Below are 13,474 nucleotides of genomic sequence, written 5' to 3' on the forward strand. Positions count from 1 at the left end.
CAAAAAACTACTCGGTCAAAGTGTTGTAAGTTTTGTAAAATAACCGTCCTATCTCATTCTATAATGGAGAAAAGGCTTCTCAAAGTACTTCCTTGGAACGCCTGTAACTTTTCCTGTAGCGACGATAGACCCTTACTTGTCCGGACAAAGTTATACTATTTTGAGTGCTCTACAAAAAAGTCAACGGCTGGTCGGCTGGGGTTCAGTCCTCCTCTTGGGTCTTGGGCAAAATTTCTTAGGGGCTAGAAGGGGCGCAGCCCCTGGAAGCCCCACTACCCTTTTTTTTTTTTTTTTTTTTTTTTTTTTCAACTACATGAAACAGTAAATTGAGGAAAGAGTCAAAACTTTACATCAAAACTCTTTGAAAATTTTCTTCAAAGAATTTTTTGAAACGAATACGGTTTTTAATCAATCATCTACACACGCTTTCATTTAGTTCTTAAATACAAGATTTCGCAATTTTCTAAAAAGACGATGAAAGAAAAAAAGACGATGCAAAAATTTCAATGAATCTAAATTAATTGGCACTACGATAGTAGTATATTAAAATTATGCAATAATTCGGTAAAACCAGCGTCAAAACCGCTAAATTCATCGATTTTCACTTTAGATGAAGCATATCGCGCCAGCTGACAACTACACACGCATTTCTGCTCTCGATTCCACAATTGTTGATGTTCAGCACAAATTTGATCCAGACGAGGGAATTTGGATTGCAGATCTCAACAAAGTTCGCTATTCCACACAACTTTGGGAATCCTATCTTCCACGCGTTAAAGCTCATTACGCTGTTAAGTGCTGTGATGAGCCAAACATCCTCCGTTTCCTTGCTGACCGCGGTTTTGGATTCGATTGCGCTTCCAAGAAGGAATTACAGATGATCACAGAGCTCGGTGTCGATGCTAACAGAATTGTCTTCTCACATCCACTCAAGAATCACGAAGCTCTTGTTTACGCAAAGGAACTCGGTGTTGACAGAATGGCTTTCGACACAGAAGAGGAACTTCGTAAGATCCTGAGATACTACCCAGAAGCCGAAGTTTTCCTCCGTGTAAAGCCTAAATTTACAAACGCTAAGATCCCATTATCCAAGAAATTCGGTGCTGCACCAGAAGATGTTCCAAATCTTCTCCAGCTTGCACACGAACTTGGTGCTAACTTCATTGGCTTCTCATTCCACGTCGGATCCCTTTGTGATGACATCAATACATTCAGAACAGCTCTCCAATACGTTTCTGAGCTCAAGGTCAAGGCTGAAGAGCTCGGTCTCAATGTCTGCTTCATCGATATCGGTGGTGGCTTCCTTCCACCAAATGCTCCATGCAACAACTCCTTCAAGGAAATTACAGAGACAATCAATGCCGCCATCGATGAGTTCTTCGGCGAAAACGAGATCGAATTCATCGGTGAACCAGGCAGATTCTTCGCTTCCGAGTACATGGATCTCATCCTTCCAGTTATTGGCGCTAAGGTTCATGTTGACGGCCACGGCGAGAAGACACAAAGCATCTACATCCCAGATGGCATCTACGGTGCTTTCAATGCCCTCATTTACGACCACGCCGAACCACATTTCGAGATTCACACAGAAGGTGAGAGCGAAAAGCTTCCAACTACAATCTGGGGCCAAACGTGCGACTCAGCAGATATCGTCTACGAGGACATGATGTGGCCAGAACTCGAAGTCGGCGATTTGCTCATTATCAGAAGATTCTCTGCTTACACATATTCTCCAACAGCCTTCTTCAATGGCTTCCACCACCATCCAGTTGTCGTCTTGAACGCCAACGAGGAGGATATTTAAGAATCTTCAGATTTTTTTTAAATTATAGATTAAAGTAATCAACTGTTATAATATAGTTATTATTACCATTAATTACCTATTAGAATAGTTTAAATGTATTTCATATCTCAAATTTTTTGTTTATAAATCGACAAAATCATGGAATAATAATATTTTTAGTTGAAGTTTAGAGTATTTCAATGTGATTTTAAATGCTTCCGAGAGAATTGAATTTTTCAAAAAAATTTAACTACGGATTTAAAAGATTTCATAATTCAAAAGGTTACAAACTCAATGAGGATATCTAAGAATATAAAATGGTTTTAATAAACAAGAAAAAAAATAAAAATTTCTAAAATAAATCAGTTCTTTGGACTACTATTAACGCTGCTTTGACGTGATTCCTCATATTTCATGATGTCATCGCATAAACTTGCAACTTCATATGCAATTTCGTTGTAATCTTTCGAAGAAACTTCAATTCCGTATTTTTTGAATAAGTCTGAAAGATCAGCTGCAAGTTTTTCATCAATGAACTTAGATAAGTTCGGAGCTCGAGTTTTCAAAGGTGATAAATTGATATCTTCATCATCTTTAGGAGTATTTTGTATTGGTGGAGGAGAACGTTTGGACTTAGGACTTGGTGTCTTAAATTTTATTGTATTTACTGTAACTTTTGTTGAAATTGATTCATTATCTAAAGAGAAACTTGATAATTTTGAAATGGAATCATCTTCCTCTTCTTCGTATACTTTTTCAACATAGTTAACTGAATATTGACTGCATATTTCCTTTAATTCCTCTTCTTTAGGTGGAGGATAAACAATTTCCCAGCCTTGATTAATTAATTCTGCACAGCATGGGTTGTATTTGTTGGCTTGCAGTCTAATCTTATCTGAAATTGCTTTTCCATTTATGGAAACTATTATATCTCCGAAAAGTACTAATAAAGCTAGTCTAAAGTTCATTCTAGATGATAGTGGTGTATTCTTTATTTCTATTTTGATCGCGCAGTTACTTTTTAAAGATAAAAATCCTTTAAACGAGTCCAATCTTGTATTGTTGGCTGAAAAGATTCTGAGATTCGGTAATTTTGGGAGGCCTTCTATCGAAGATATTTTTGTATAAGAAATGTCAATCTCTTTAATTAACTTTGAAATTTGCTTAAGTTCAGCCCTGGAAAAATACTCACTTTTGAGCAGAGGTTCACCTTGCATTAGGAGTTTTCCAGTTTTTTTGGCATGCTTTATATGATTTAAAAACATCTCATTTGACATTATTTCAAAATGAAACGTCAACGAGCCAATTAGCAAATAATTCAAAAAGTTATCAAAATTATTATATAGCTCCAAGGCTTCTAATACATTTCATCTAATTTAGAATTTCAATTTGTCACTCACTTTGTCAATGATTCTAACTAATTCAACAATGGATTATCAACAAAGCGATAAACAAACGTTCTGCATGTTTCTCAAAATGGCTTCTATACACACTAATATTTGAAATTTAATTTATTCAACACTAAAAGCAGATGCTAAAAATAAGGATGATATAATAAATCTATAGTTATAGATATTATTGATGCAAGAAAAAATACCACAAAATGAAAGAATCGTAATTCGAATTCCACCAATGTTTTGATTTCCAATTCCACTTGATGTTCGTGAAAAATACAGAGGCATTTGTGAGTTTCCAGATATAATACTCGTTGAATAAAATTTATAATTCGAAGGATGAATCGGAGAATTTGTTTCAGAAGGAACATTACTGCCTTCACTTTGAAGGGTAATACATCCGGGGTGTCCTGATACAAACGAACTGCCACCACCACCAGATCCAGCATATCTTTGAGAGGCACCACTCCAATATCCATTACCTCCCAAACCCCCATAATCTTCATCCAAATTTCCGACAGGAACAAATCCAAAATCACCATTAATCCCAGAAAACACCCTCTCTTCCCATAAAAACTTATTATTAGTTGATGCTCGGCCTCCTGATTTCTGATTACCTCCATATGAATAAATATCATTACATATCGTTTCATCAAAATTACAATGAGTTTCCCCATTAGAGCCGACCAAACCTCCGTTGCCACCTTTCGAAAGAGGCCATTCTGCCCCACCACCACCTCCTGCAACCATGATCCTGGAGCGTAGTGATGCAATGTCATGCCATGAATTTCCTAATTTCAATCTCACGTCGGAGGAAGCACCTCCTAGTACCGAGCCTACTAGATTTTCCTTCACGTTATTAAAAAGAGTGTTTGCACCAATGAAAAGATAGAGTCTTAGATTTTTACTAATATTTATTATTCCTGAAGTGTATGAGCCTTGCCCAGGAATGGATGGAGGTGTATTTGGATTTTTTGCATCCTTCCATTTTGTTCCAACTGAACCCCAGGCTTCAAATTGAAAGACGCCTGGACTGAGATCAACATAATATGATGTACATTCGTATTCACTTAATGAACATGGATATCCAAATGTGTACTGATTAAATTCGTGTGTTACGTTAAGAGTACCAAGACTTTCATTATTGAGACCATATTTAATCATTGTATGAATGCATCATCATGATTGTTAATTAAAACAACAGAATTTCGTTGATTTTTGGACGACTTGAAAAATTACCAAGATTTTTTTATTCGACACTTTTCGATATTTTCAATAAAAATCGATCACGCCGATTCTCATAAAATTTCAATCCATTTTTTCCCATAATCGAAAAAAGGTGTTGAAAAATGTTTCGGTAGCATATATTTGCATTCGATAAAAACCTGACATTCATGTAAAATTTTCCGATAGAGATTACGATTATTTTGAGAATCACTTTCAAACTGATACATGAGAATTCTCATCATCAATGCACATCCAGATTATGCTAATGCAGAGCACTATAGCATTCAGTTATTGAACTACGCCAAGTCACTTTTACCGGATGCTGAAGTTCTTGAACTTTATAATAGTTACATTCCACGAATTGATACTGATATGTTTGCTGCATGGAATGGATCGACAGAAGAAAAGCCAGCAGCTGCCATCAAACGTCAGGGAGAGCTCGTAGATCAATTTTTAAATGCAGATGTCGTTCTTATTTTCTGCCCTCTCCATAACTTCGGCGTTACATCCGGTCTCAAAGATTACTTTGATAATATCATTATCGCAGGCAAGACATTTAAGTACGTAAGTGGCGGCGGTTCAGTTGGACTTCTCGATAACTCTAAAAAGATCGCATACATTCAAGCAGCTGGCAGTGATTACCTCCATGATATCAAGTATGTAAATCTTGATCTTGCACCACATTACGTTAGATCCATTTTCTCCTTGATGGGAATTACAAGAATTAACGTCATCAGAGCCGAAGGCTTAAGTCTCTCAGCTACCGATAAAAATGCCGTTATTGCAAAGGCAAAGGACGAGATTAAGCAAACTCTTGTCGAATATAAAGCTATATAATAATAAAATATTATTTGATAACTAAACAATGATAAGGAATAAATTAAATCATCCTTAGTAGATATAAATTAATATTATTTTCAGGATTTAAAAAATATATTAGATAAAATATATTTTAATGTTGCATGCTAAGATCAGTCATAATGTAAACCTCTCAATTTTATTGTCGTGGGAAGTATCTCAATTCCTTCAAAAAAATTGAAAAACTATTTAATTTTAAAAATATAATACTTTTAATTAGTTAATTAATTGGAGATATTTTTTAAAAATCACTTTTGATAATACTTTTGAGAACTTTAATTAAAAAAATATATTCAAAAATATCCAGATATCAAGAGGGAATTGTTCCTTATGAGGTATATAGTTATGATGTATACCTCATAAGGAACAATTCCCTCCTTAAAATGAGAAAACTTGTTCGAAATTGTTTATCATTTCGAACAAGTTTTCTCGTTTTTAATAAGAAACTAAAGGCTATGAGGCACTGATTATATATTAGTGCCTCACAGCCTTTAGTTTCTAATAGATAGCTGGGAAACTTTCTCCAAATGATAAGTTATTCAGAGAAAGTTTCCCAGCTATCAAGAGGGAATTGTTCCTTATGAGGTATATAGTTATGATGTATACCTCATAAGGAACAATTTCCTCCTTAAAATCGTAGACATTTTTATACTTATTAATCAACCATTCAAAATCATATTCCTCTGAAAAGTTATTTTATTAAAAATTTAGAATTTTAATAAATATAGAGTTTGAATTTCATACAATACCTATATATTTTCAATAATGGAATTTGAAAACCATTCTCAAAAGTTCTCAGAAAACCTTTTTTCATTAATTTTAAGAAATCTGAGTATTAAATTAAGTGATAAATTCGTTTGACACTACTTTAATTTTTAAATTCAAAAAATTATATGTGCTTCTTAAAATGACTCAAAAAAATTTTATTATAAAATAATATATAATATTAAAAATCCCACAACATTTTTTTACTTTACATAATCGTACTTCCTCGACGATTAATTTCCACACAATTTCTATCGTTGACCGAACTTAGCATGCAACATTAATGAGAGAAGTTTCGAAATGTCACCAATATAAATTTATTCTTTTGATGAAAAATGTTGAGAAATTGTGGAATGTCATTAATTTTTGGGTTATAAAATGAAGATTGTTTTTTATTGAAACTTGATTTCATAATCTCCACTTCTTCCTTTCAAAATTTTCAAGGATTGAAATGTTTTCACGCAAAGAATATGATTTTTCTAGGAAGTCACAAACAAATCGGAGATTTAAGACAGAGAAAAATATTCATGAATTTTTCAAAATAAATACATAATAAATATTTATAAAAACATAAAATTATTCCCAGTTTTCTTCTTCATCACTTGTATCTTCCTCTTCGGAATGACTGTCATGATTATCTTCATCCTCTGGATCTTGATTGCCATCATCCTCATCTTCCTCATCATCATCTTCCTCGTCCTCTTCATAATCTTCTTCTTCGAATGAATCGGAGTCATCATTTTGATGAATTTTCTGATCAAATATACTATCGGATTCAATGTTATCATAAATGAAATTAGGCTTCTTGGTTTTAAATTTTCTTGCTATGAGCATCAAATCAGTGACTTTTCCTTCTTTGTCTGGAATTGAGAAAATACAGTTTGAAATAAATATATGTGAAACGGTTTCTCTCAATTTATCTGGTATCGTCATGTTGATACCAATATCAACGAAGTTATCGATGACTTGATCTCCACCGATACTATGGAAATTATCTGAAGAAATATAATCTTTCAGTGAAGAATACCTGTAGAATCCATATGCAATGAAAGAGTCTTTGGCTAAATCAGTAATTTCACCTTTGATTTCTGGATCTTTGAATTCATTGTCTTGAACGTATCGACCAAGTTCTGTAACTTCGTTGATGTTAAATGTTCCTTGCGTGCTGTTGTAGAAGTTGATGTATGAAAGTTCTAAACAAGGAGAACAAACACGTGGATTGTACTCGAAGTAAAGCAATCGGTTGAAAATATACAATCTTGGAGAGATAAACCAAGAAAGTTCAAAGAAAGGTATGAAATTGCAGTACAAAAAAACAAAATGATATGCAGCTGTTGCGACTTTTTCATCAAACTTGACGCAGTTGAAATGATCCAAAACAATCTGCTTTGCTTCTGATAATTTTGCTGGATCATTATCTCCTTTGTAGTAAAAATTATTTCGTGGATCATGAATATAAAGCTTTCCTTCGTTTTCTGTGAAATCATCAAAACAGAAGTAATTTTCACCTTCGATTTCGACTTCGATATCTTCTTCTTCTTCCCCAGATTCATCCGGTGGCTTGTTGTTTTGCACTGCACGAACAAAACCACTCATTTCTAAGATGAATTTATCTGGAAGTTTAGTAATTCCGTATTTGAAATAGATAAATGGATTAAGAAGACAGTTACATAAAACGGTAAGTGCCGTATCACGATTTGATTTCAAAATTTGTTCGGAAAATGTCGAAAATCTTGCGTCGTAACAACCCAATCTCAACAAAATAATGTAAAGACATGTCTTGATTTCAGAGTTGTATCGATCAATGTTAGAAGTAAATGGTTCGTAAACCAACAAAATATCAGGAGTAACTCTTTCAAATGTACGCAAAATCCAGTGAACTAAATTAGAACTAAATGGAATTCGTTCGTATAATTCTAAAATAGGGACAATAACTTCACGAATTGTCATCTCTGGTTGGACTTCGCATAAATGATTAATGAAACAAATAGATGCACGTAACTTCTTACCAAAGCCATCGCGATCATCACTTGAAAAACTAAATGGCAACAGTTTTCCAAAACCAAAAACTTTTCTCTTACGATTGATATAGAAACTGCTTCTATTAGTGAAGAGGAAATTAGGCTGTAAGAAATGAAGTTCTGTTGTGTAATCTGAGATTGTTGCTTTAGAAACAACATCAGAAGGAAGAATAAACAAGCCATCAATTTCTCTTGTGATGTCTTCATAAATATTTGGTAAAACAATTGAGTTGCATTTAGATAATTCTTCTGCAACATTGACTCGTAATGTATGAACAGAGAAATCAATAATCGATTTACAAATATCTTTAGACATGAATGATTTTGTTAAATGTTCTGAGAAACTGTAATCTGTTTTCGAAATAAACATATCATTACGAACATTGATACAAATGATTTCAATCATTTGTTGAACAAAATATGTGGGAGATGTAAAATCTGGCAATTCTCGATCGTATTTCTTCCTTTGCAATATACTTTTATTGAGCAAGCTGTTATAATGATTCATTGATATTTCCATAATTGCCCTTGACATTGACTCAGACTTTGTCGAATCAAAATAAACTCTGTGGTATTCTGGTCTACAAAATGCCAATTCTTTGTACATTGAATTGAGAAATGTATCATTGAAAAGACCAAAGAAGTATTTGTCGTCTAAATATGAGTGAATAGAATTCAGTCTGGCATCAAATGTAGAAACAGTCATTGAATCAGTATTTGTGATTGTGACTGTTTGGCCTGTTGCTGTTCCTGATGTAAACTGAAGAGCTGTTGGAGTGTCAACTGGATTGACAAAACATGGATATTCATAACCATATTTGAAATCACATTTTTGCCGGTAAACAAATCGATCACTCATGTAAGAAGCATCAAGGTCGAATTCATAGAATGATTCTGAAAAAGTGACTTTGCATTCGTTACCAATTTCATTTTCAACATCTTCTTTTTCATCAAAATATTCGTATTTTAAGTCAAATTCAAGCTTTGTTTCTAATGAATGATCAAACAAACCTAAAACAACTTCTTGTATCTTTGGAATTTGATATTTAGTGGTTTGTTCATGAGGTGAAGTGATAATTAATAAAGTATCGTTTGTACGTTTATAAAACCTTAAAATTATCTTATTATTAGTATCACTTTTCTTCACTTTTTCTTTCAAAATTGTTACATCGAATGAAAAGTTTGGCGCCAAGCCAATTTCGATTGAATTTTCCATTTCCTCGTCCTTCAGTTCTTGCTCTTGATTGAGAGGATATGTAACTGTTATTTGACACTTTTCATGTGTCAAATCAATATAAGGAAGGAATTTAATTCCTTGATAAGAAATAAACGGTCTAAAGTATTTTTCTACTTTGATATCTGTATTAGTGTTATATTCATAATCATCAGGTGGCTGTAATGTTTCAGCAAATGTGTCAACGCGTAGAAATATGTGATGAATATAATCTGATTTTGCTCCGGCCAAAACAAAGTAAACTTTTCCATCTGGATTTTCAAATGGATAATAATTTAATATTTCTCCTTTCGCATTCGTAGCTACTATTTCATGTCGAGTAACAAGGAAACGCGTTTCTTGCTTGATATATTCAATAAATATCAAGTTTGACCTGTAATAAATACCAACATCTACTTCACCCTTAGTTGCTAGATTGTTCAGTGGACAGGAAATCATCTTATATTTAAGGCCTTCTTCATTTGATATTTGGTGAGTTATATCAATGTAATTGTCTAATTCTTCAGTAATTAAGATATACGGATCTAATGGGGGTTCATAAATACTAGGCATTCGACCTTCTTTGATATAATTTTCAAGTTTTTCTTGAAGTTCTGGTATCTGGAAATCAACCGCATTCAGGAGATCGAAGTATAAATTTATACAAATTTCAGGTTCAATTTGGAATTTTTGAAAATGTTGAGAAAATTTCTTTGGTATTTTTGGAATTTCTTTCTTTTTAGGAAGTAATGATTCCCCTGTCATGAAATTCATAGAAGGAATGGAGAAAACAGCACCTTTGTAATCAAATGAAAGAAATGTCGGTGAAATTGCAATTAATTTAACTTCTTTTCCATTAATTTCAAATTTATCCCCAACAATTGCTGGCATTGATACTGTAGACAATACTAATAACTTGCTAAAAGTATTTATGGACTTGTTATCTAACACTTCATCAAAGTTTTGGTAAGTTAATAAATACAAAATTCTGGCGATTTGATGGGCATATCGATGTGACCAATCAAATACAGATTTGTTTTGTTGCTGATGAGTTTCAGCGTTGTAAGCAATACATAGTGTTTGAATTGCTTGTTGGATTTTACCTCCTAATGCCCATTTAGCATTTGTGTCTTCAATAATAGTTCTCAATGAAATAATAAGTGGTGGGATGTCGAAATCTAATGTCTTCATTGTAATATTAGAGATTAATTCATCTTTATTTGGCAAATTCCAATGAAATCTAGTTAATGTTGCCAGAATAAGCTGAGCAAGGGATCCAATTTGGTTGGATGGCTGGAACTGGAGATTGAGATATTCATTGATTAAATCATTTGCAAACTGATCTGAATAATTAAATTTTCCAATTTTAGAGCGGAAATGAGAAAGAAAGGATTGAAATTGAAGGATAGTATGAGTAGAATAATCAGCATGGATTATTGTATTTAAGAAAGCTTGTTGGTCATCAATTGTTAATTTTGGTAAAACAAAGTTAATCAAATCAAATGAATACAACGATGATTCATATGATGAAAAATTCTCTTGTTTTATATGTATTTCTTTTGGTATTTCCATTTGTGGATATAATTGTGCCAGAAAATCAAAGAAATATTGATTATAATAGTTATTCTGAAGTAAATATTTGAAAATATCCTCTGATTCTTTCTTAATTGCTTTGTAAAACAATTTATCAAAAATAATATCTTTCAACATATGAAAACAAGCATAATCTCCAAGAGTATCTATTGTTATGTTCTGTGAAACTGTTAGAGGTTCCGAACCATCAGAATTATCTTGGAAAATTCTTAATAATTGACCAAAATACTTTCTTTGATGATTATGAACTCTGTAATAATTTTTAATTTGTGTATCGCAGTAAAATTCATCAGAATTATCGAGCTTGAAAGTTCCATTACAATATGAAAGATAATTCGTCTGATCAATTATTCCAACATCTTTAAATGATGGATTAAAATAGTCTTTCATTGTCTTATTAACATATGTAAACAAAGAAGACTCAAAAACTTCTGTATATTTCAAATTCGTCAAAATCAAATCAAAAACTCGAGGATCGAAATCAGAATTAATAAAATTTCCAACAGTTGCAGAAACAAATTCTATATAATTATAAGGAATAGTAGGTTCTGTTTTAAGAAGTGGTAAGATTGGATCAAATTTGAAACCATCCGTATTACACATTTTCATAAAAACAATCATTAGAATTGTATCATCATCATTGCGGAACTTACTTGCTTCCAACATTATATCAAACTTCTTTTCAATAATCTGTTGAATTAAATCTAATTTGTTTTTAGTCCAAAGATCTTCTGCTAAACTAACAGCTTTAATAAAAGTATTTTTGTTTGCAACAGATAAAAGTAATTCTTGTGATTTCGATGCAATTATAGCTGCACTAAATGGAGATATTTCTTCAATTTTCTTAAAAGAAGCGGCATCAATTTGCGAAAGAAGTTTTGCATGATTACTAGGAATGGATGAAAGTAACGCTGCGATATAAACAACACATTTTTCGTATTTTTGTATATTATAAATTTTTGATAATAATTCAATGAGTAATTGGTAGAAATTCGCTGGTTTATTACCAGGAGAACTTAAAAGTTCAGATACAAAGAAATGAAGAACTTTGTGAATGAAATCTGTTTCGTTCGGTGATTCATGAAATTCAGGATTGAATTTGTTCAAATTTAAATCAGGAAGAGGTAGATAAATGTAGCTCTTTGTAATAATAGATAATTGCATTGTAAAAGGATCACATAAGGTGATAAAATCAGATATATCATCCAAATGAATTTTTTTGGGATCAAGATCCAGAAAAGCATAACTTGTTATTATTGATTCCGATGAAGGAGGCTTAATTAGATGCATGACAGTTGATGTGGGACTTTTTGTTGATGTATATTTGTTGTTTTCTTGAAATGTCAAAATTTCGGTTTCATCATCTTCATCACCAACGACAAAAAGCTTGTTCATGTATCCATAGATCTTGCCTGATATAGATTGGTTGATTTCTGTGAGAGGTTGTAAGTTATCGTAAGAAATTAAAATAAAGTTTGTTGTTGATCGGCGAGAAACTACCAAACCACACGTAATTGCACAAAGAGTATCTATATCTGTGAAATCTTTGTTTATACAAACAATATGGCCGGGGTTAATCGTGGAAATTTTTTGAAGTCCAAATTCCGAAGACATATAAATGTAAAGATTGGCAACAGCGAAGCAACTTGATTTGCTTATTTTAAGGGGTGGAGCGAACGAATAGTATGGCTGACGAACAAATTTTAGCCCTTCATTTTTATCAGAAAATTCATCATTAACGCTTATAGGGATTTGTGAATTGCGTGTAATGTATTCTATGATAAACATTAATATATGAGTTTGATCTTCAGAAAAAAGTAATTGTTTGAAAAAATTCGGAATTACAGTAGATGAATTAGCACTTTGGAAAGATCGAGATACAATCTGCTTCATTATGATTAAATTTACATCTATATTTGGGTTTTCGCTTGAATTAGACTTTAAAATCGGTAATTCTTGAATTTGTTTGAATGCATCAGATTTTTCTGTTGCCATTTGATCTCGTATAACAGGAAATATGACTTTTTCCATAAGAACAGAGTCTGAATCACCATCTTTTCTGATTGATGATTGTTCATTTTCTTCATTTTCTAATTCTTCCGAGTTGAAATCAGAGTCAGAATCTTTTTGATTTAAGCTTATACAATCAATTGTTGTCGACATTTCATTTAACGAATAATTTCGCTTTTGATCAACACGTGAGTAAATATAGCCACGGGGCGCATGTGAATATAAGATCAATTGCTTTTGTGAGTTTTTCAAGTAGCATGGAAATGAACCAACTCCAATTCCATTATTATCATCCATTGATAAAACAAAAAATTCAAAATAAAAAAAATTCAATAGTTTCAAAATCTCCGGCCCAAGTCTTCAAACAACAAGTGTCATATAACCTACATGTAACTATGCATCTAATGCAATATTCATTATTGCTTTATATCAGATGTTTATATCTAGTTGCGCATATTACGTAACACAAGTAAAAATGAAGATTCAACTCTTCTAAACAAAACATCATTTAATTTCATCATACCAATTGAAACAATGATATAATGTGTTCTTTTAAAACTTAAGAAAGAACCTCCTGAGTTAGGTATATATGGCGAAAAAAGCTGTTTGT

The 13,474-nt window shown here is 32.5% G+C and overlaps 5 protein-coding genes across 5 annotated transcripts, besides 1 other annotated feature; 2 read left to right on the forward strand and 3 right to left on the reverse strand.

Moving 5' to 3' along the window:
* Positions 1 to 188: part of a mobile genetic element that runs on past the window's edge.
* Positions 189 to 576: 388 nt separating this feature from the next.
* Positions 577 to 1,939, forward strand: TVAGG3_0879610 (Type III pyridoxal 5-phosphate (PLP)-dependent enzyme ornithine decarboxylase domain-containing protein; the record flags this gene model as incomplete). Its single annotated transcript, XM_001302197.2, has 1 exon — positions 611 to 1,804. One exon carries the CDS (start codon positions 611 to 613, stop codon positions 1,802 to 1,804), a length of 1,194 nt encoding a protein of 397 aa, XP_001302198.1.
* A 206-nt stretch (positions 1,940 to 2,145) lies between these two features.
* On the reverse strand, positions 2,146 to 3,060 carry TVAGG3_0879620 (ribonuclease inhibitor domain-containing protein; the record flags this gene model as incomplete). The annotated part of the gene is made up of 1 exon (XM_001302198.1): positions 2,146 to 3,060. One exon carries the CDS (start codon positions 3,058 to 3,060, stop codon positions 2,146 to 2,148), a length of 915 nt encoding a protein of 304 aa, XP_001302199.1.
* A 229-nt stretch (positions 3,061 to 3,289) lies between these two features.
* Positions 3,290 to 4,414, reverse strand: TVAGG3_0879630 (glycine-rich protein family; the record flags this gene model as incomplete). The annotated part of the gene is made up of 1 exon (XM_001302199.1): positions 3,295 to 4,341. One exon carries the CDS (start codon positions 4,339 to 4,341, stop codon positions 3,295 to 3,297), a length of 1,047 nt encoding a protein of 348 aa, XP_001302200.1.
* A 212-nt stretch (positions 4,415 to 4,626) lies between these two features.
* TVAGG3_0879640 (FMN-dependent NADH-azoreductase 1 family) lies at positions 4,627 to 5,310 on the forward strand (the record flags this gene model as incomplete). The annotated part of the gene is made up of 1 exon (XM_001302200.2): positions 4,630 to 5,241. One exon carries the CDS (start codon positions 4,630 to 4,632, stop codon positions 5,239 to 5,241), a length of 612 nt encoding a protein of 203 aa, XP_001302201.1.
* Positions 5,311 to 6,603: 1,293 nt separating this feature from the next.
* On the reverse strand, positions 6,604 to 13,161 carry TVAGG3_0879650 (uncharacterized protein; the record flags this gene model as incomplete). The annotated part of the gene is made up of 1 exon (XM_001302201.1): positions 6,604 to 13,161. One exon carries the CDS (start codon positions 13,159 to 13,161, stop codon positions 6,604 to 6,606), a length of 6,558 nt encoding a protein of 2,185 aa, XP_001302202.1.
* Between the last annotated feature and the right edge of the window lie 313 nt (positions 13,162 to 13,474).

This window comes from Trichomonas vaginalis, chromosome VI (genome assembly GCF_026262505.1).
Source record: "Trichomonas vaginalis G3 chromosome VI, whole genome shotgun sequence".
Lineage (NCBI taxonomy): Eukaryota > Parabasalia > Trichomonadida > Trichomonadidae > Trichomonas > Trichomonas vaginalis.